The 3,949-nt window shown below is 50.8% G+C and overlaps 1 protein-coding gene across 1 annotated transcript; it reads left to right on the forward strand.

Moving 5' to 3' along the window:
- The first annotated feature begins 1,425 nt into the window (after positions 1 to 1,425).
- LOC123130409 (myosin-1-like) lies at positions 1,426 to 2,747 on the forward strand. The gene is made up of 2 exons (XM_044550312.1): positions 1,426 to 1,948; positions 2,066 to 2,747. Exons 1-2 carry the CDS (start codon positions 1,676 to 1,678, stop codon positions 2,678 to 2,680), a joined length of 888 nt encoding a protein of 295 aa, XP_044406247.1. The 5' UTR covers positions 1,426 to 1,675; the 3' UTR covers positions 2,681 to 2,747.
- The last annotated feature ends 1,202 nt before the right edge of the window (positions 2,748 to 3,949 follow it).

Raw genomic sequence — 3,949 nt, forward strand, 5'->3', positions numbered from 1 at the left:
ACCCACCCCGGGAGGGAGAACGACATCAAAAGTGTCGTCATCGTCCCTAGAACAACCCGAGCAAGGTGACGCTGACTGCAATGACGATGCCTCAACAAGGAAACGACAACAAAGACATTGCCATCATCTGCCATGATCAAATTTCTATATTTCTGAAACTGCATTGTAATGGTTGTGAAACTCCACAAAAGTGGTTGTGAAACTGTACAAAAAATGGTCATGAGGAATTTCATTGAAATTGGTGGGTGAACATTCTGAATTGTGGCTCAAAAGTACACTAAAATGGCTCTGAAATACAGTGTTGGAAATTTCACTAAAATGGCTCCGGATAATTCCAAAATGTAGTGTTTGAGATTGCAGTAAACTGGCTTTGAAATTTGATTTACAGGCTAATACTGCTCCTTGATATTTGTAAAGTGCGGGCTGTGAAATTGGACTGAAATGGCTTAAAAAAATGATTTGTGGTGTTCGAAATTGTATCGGATTTTTTTAGATTGGACCGAAACTGCACTGAAATAAACTAAAATTCACGTAGAATTGAAGTTGAATTGTTATGAAATTGCGCTAAAATTTTAACTAAAATTCACTCAAAATTAAAATTTGAGACTGATTATGTTGTGAAGTTTCAGTTTTGGGGAGTTCTAAATTGCACTGAAACTTGAAAAACAACAACGAAAACTATCTAACCATTTTCTACAATTTGGAACTTTATTATTGTTTTACTAATTCTTAGACCCACCAAGAATTAATTACGATGTGAGTAGAAATGCATTTCACAGCTAGTGGAAGGGAAACCTCGAACAAACATATCAGGCGAGGCGTGTGGTATCCTAAAAAAAAGGTGAGGCGCGTGGTGCAACACTTACGAGCACTTTGGCCTACGGAGGGACTTACGGGATTACCTGGCCCAATCCAACTAATCTCCCTAATACCTGGCCATGGGCAGTCCGGCCCGGTCGGCCCGACCCAAAAAAGCCCGACCTTGTCCATGGGCCGGGCTCAGGCCTAGGTTTTGAGCCCGAAGCCCGGGCCGGGCCGGGCTCGGGCCCGTCGATTTTGCCATTTAAGAAAGAGGCCCGGCCCGACGGGCTTTTAGTGTGATGGGCCGGGCTCGGGCCCGATTTTTAGGCTCGATGGCCGGGCCGGGCCGGGCTTGGGCCTGGGTTTTTTGCGTCGGGCTTCGGTTGGCCCGGCCCGAGGAATGGCCAGGTATAATCTCCCCCCTGATTTTCAGGGTAGGGCCTGCCAGTATGTTTCATCTCATCCAACCACCTCATCCCGTACATGCTTTCCGTAAATCAGTGCCCGTAAGTGTAGCATTCTCCCGCGTGGTGAGTTACTAATTCACAAACATCTGAGTGGGAAGATCATGCCACAGAAAAACCTCAGTACGTACGGAAGATCCTATATTCGCGGTGGGCTTCCTCCTCCCTCGCGCTCTCCATTCCGTTCCGTTCCGTAGCTCGATCTTTTCCTTCCGCATTTCCGCAACAGTGCATGCATCTGCGCATGATCGATCGGTCGAGGCTTTCCGCTCCGATCGGCGCGTGCTAGCCGCAACATCTCGTTGCGATCTATAGTAATCCGCATCGATCACGATCTTCGTTTTCCTTTTCTCTCACGTGCCCGCCATGCATGAATTCCTGATGCGAACATAAGCACAGATCGATCGGCCATGTCTGTGGTGTCGACGTCGGATCTCAGCTCGCTGGAGGCGATGCTGAACTCGCTGATGGGGAGGTCCGGAGGAGGAGAGGTAACGCAAATGGACGACAACGACGAAGAGGGTGAAGAGGAGGAGGAAGCCCTCGAGTCGCCACCGCCACCGCCGCCGCCGCCGTTGCCCGTGCTGCCGACCCTGCGAGGCCGTCTCCCGTCGCTGCGGAGGGTCCCTGGGGCCGCCGCCGCGGGGCCGTGGACCCCGCCGTCGCCACCGCCACCTCACAAGGTACCTTCCGTCCATTCCATTCCAATCATGCCCATTATTGCCATCGGCATTCGCATCCATCCATTCGAGCTGATCTGACCATGAGGCGCGGGCTGCGACATGCAAATTTCTTCGCAGGGGGGCGAGGACGACGCTGCTGCGGAGGTTTCAGGCTCGGTGGCGGAGCTGGAGAGGAAGGCGGCGGAGGCGGAGGCGCGGCTGCGGCAGAAAGAGGAGGAGAACGCGGCGCTGAGGCGGCGGATTGAGAGCTACCACATCAGGTGGCTGGAGTACGAGATCAGGATCAAGTCCCTCGAGGAGGATTTCCACGAGCAACTGGCGTCTCTGCAGATGGCTCGGGACGCTGCACGGATTGCTCAAGAGTTACCCTACGTCGACCTCCATGAATTCTCCGAGCCTCGCATGATGAAGCTGCCCGGTGAGGAGGCATCGCCGAGGCTGCGGCAGGCAGGCAGCCGCCGCAGTGCGGACGGCGGCAGACGAATTAGTGCTGTGGGCCGGCTCGGCGCGGAGTTCCGGCGGGGGAGCCAGGCGCTCGAGAAGGGCGTGGCGGCGCTGACCGTCGAGCAGAGGCCGTGGCAGCCCGGCGTCCCGAGCGCGGGCTCCTTCGGTGACCTGAGGAAACTCAAGGCGCAGTTCCGCTCGTGGAAGAAAGATTACAAGGTCCGGCTGCGCAAGGCCAAGGCGGAGATGGACAGGGACAGAAGGCGTCAGAGCAGCTGCTGGATTTGAAGTCTTGAATTAATTAGATTAGATATGTTATTCAAAAATTAGGTGGGCTACGTATGTTGTTATAAGTATTGAATTAATTCGATATATGTTCAAAATTCATATGTTTCAAATCGGGGCACAAATACTTTCTAGGTGTGTCGTATTGCCTTTATCAAGGACACGGTGGTTAGTGTTGGAAATATTAGCACTTTCTCGATTAATCTAATTCACGAGTAGACAGTAAACATGACAAATACAATATGCATCTCATACTGATACGTAAGCATGTGAGCACGTACAGTACATAGAACCGAAACATCTATGAACATCATATATACGGCTAGCACATGAACGAGCAAATAGGGGATGAACGAGTCATACCCTCCGATTGGCCAGGCCAACGCGGCGGCGGCAGCAGCAGCCTCGGCATCGGCCGAGGCCTTCTTCTTGGCGGCTTCGTCGTCAGCCATGGAGTCGATGCAGGGGAAGTAGTGGAAGCAGAGGCGGTCGGTGAAGGGGACGGATCGGGAGCAGTCGCGTCGAGATGCTCCTCAGAAAACTTATTGCCGTTCTCTCGGGCAGGATCTCGAACGACAGGGTTCCGGATGCACCTGCTCTCCCGACCAACTGTGCATGCGGTCGTCGGGATGGGATCGCCGGAAGCAGCATAGAGAGAGGAACAGTAAATGATTGCCAGGGTTGTGCGAGAGGGAGTGAGTGAACTGGGTTAGGGTTCACTCCACTGTCCAGCGCCTTCTTATATAGGCCGTCGGGTAGATGGGTCTCGGCTCAGGCCTACGACCGAGTCCGCGAACAGCCCGCGGTCCAACTGAAGAAAATATGCCCTAGAGGTAATAATAAAGTTGTTATTTATATTTCCTTATATCATGATAAATGTTTATTATTCATGCTAGAATTGTATTAACCGGAAACTTAGTACATGTGTGAATACATAGACAAATAGAGTGTCCCTAGTATGCCTCTACTTGACTATCTCATTAATCAAAGATGGTTAAGTTTCCTAGCCATGGACATGTGTTGTCATTTGATGAACAGGATCACATCATTAGAGAATGATGTGATGGACAAGACCCATCCGTTAGCTTAGCATAATGATCGTTTAGTTTTATTGCTACTGTTTTCTTCATGACTTACACATATTTCTCTGACTATGAGATTATGCAACTCCCGAATACCGGAGGAACACCTTGTGTGCTATCAAACATCACAACATAACTGGGTGATTATAATGATGCTCTACAGGTGTCTCCGATGGTGTTTGTTGAGTTG

This window comes from Triticum aestivum, chromosome 6A, assembly GCF_018294505.1.
Source record: "Triticum aestivum cultivar Chinese Spring chromosome 6A, IWGSC CS RefSeq v2.1, whole genome shotgun sequence".
NCBI classification, from domain to species: Eukaryota; Viridiplantae; Streptophyta; class Magnoliopsida; order Poales; family Poaceae; genus Triticum; species Triticum aestivum.

Excerpts from the sequence above, each read along its gene's own strand:
- LOC123130409 (XM_044550312.1), top strand. The coding sequence starts at position 1,676 with ATGTCTGTGGTGTCGACGTCGGATCTCAGCTCGCTGGAGGCGATGCTG. Across the intron at positions 1,949-2,065 it reads CGCCACCGCCACCTCACAAG|GGGGGCGAGGACGACGCTGC; the intron begins GTACCTTCCGTC and ends ATTTCTTCGCAG.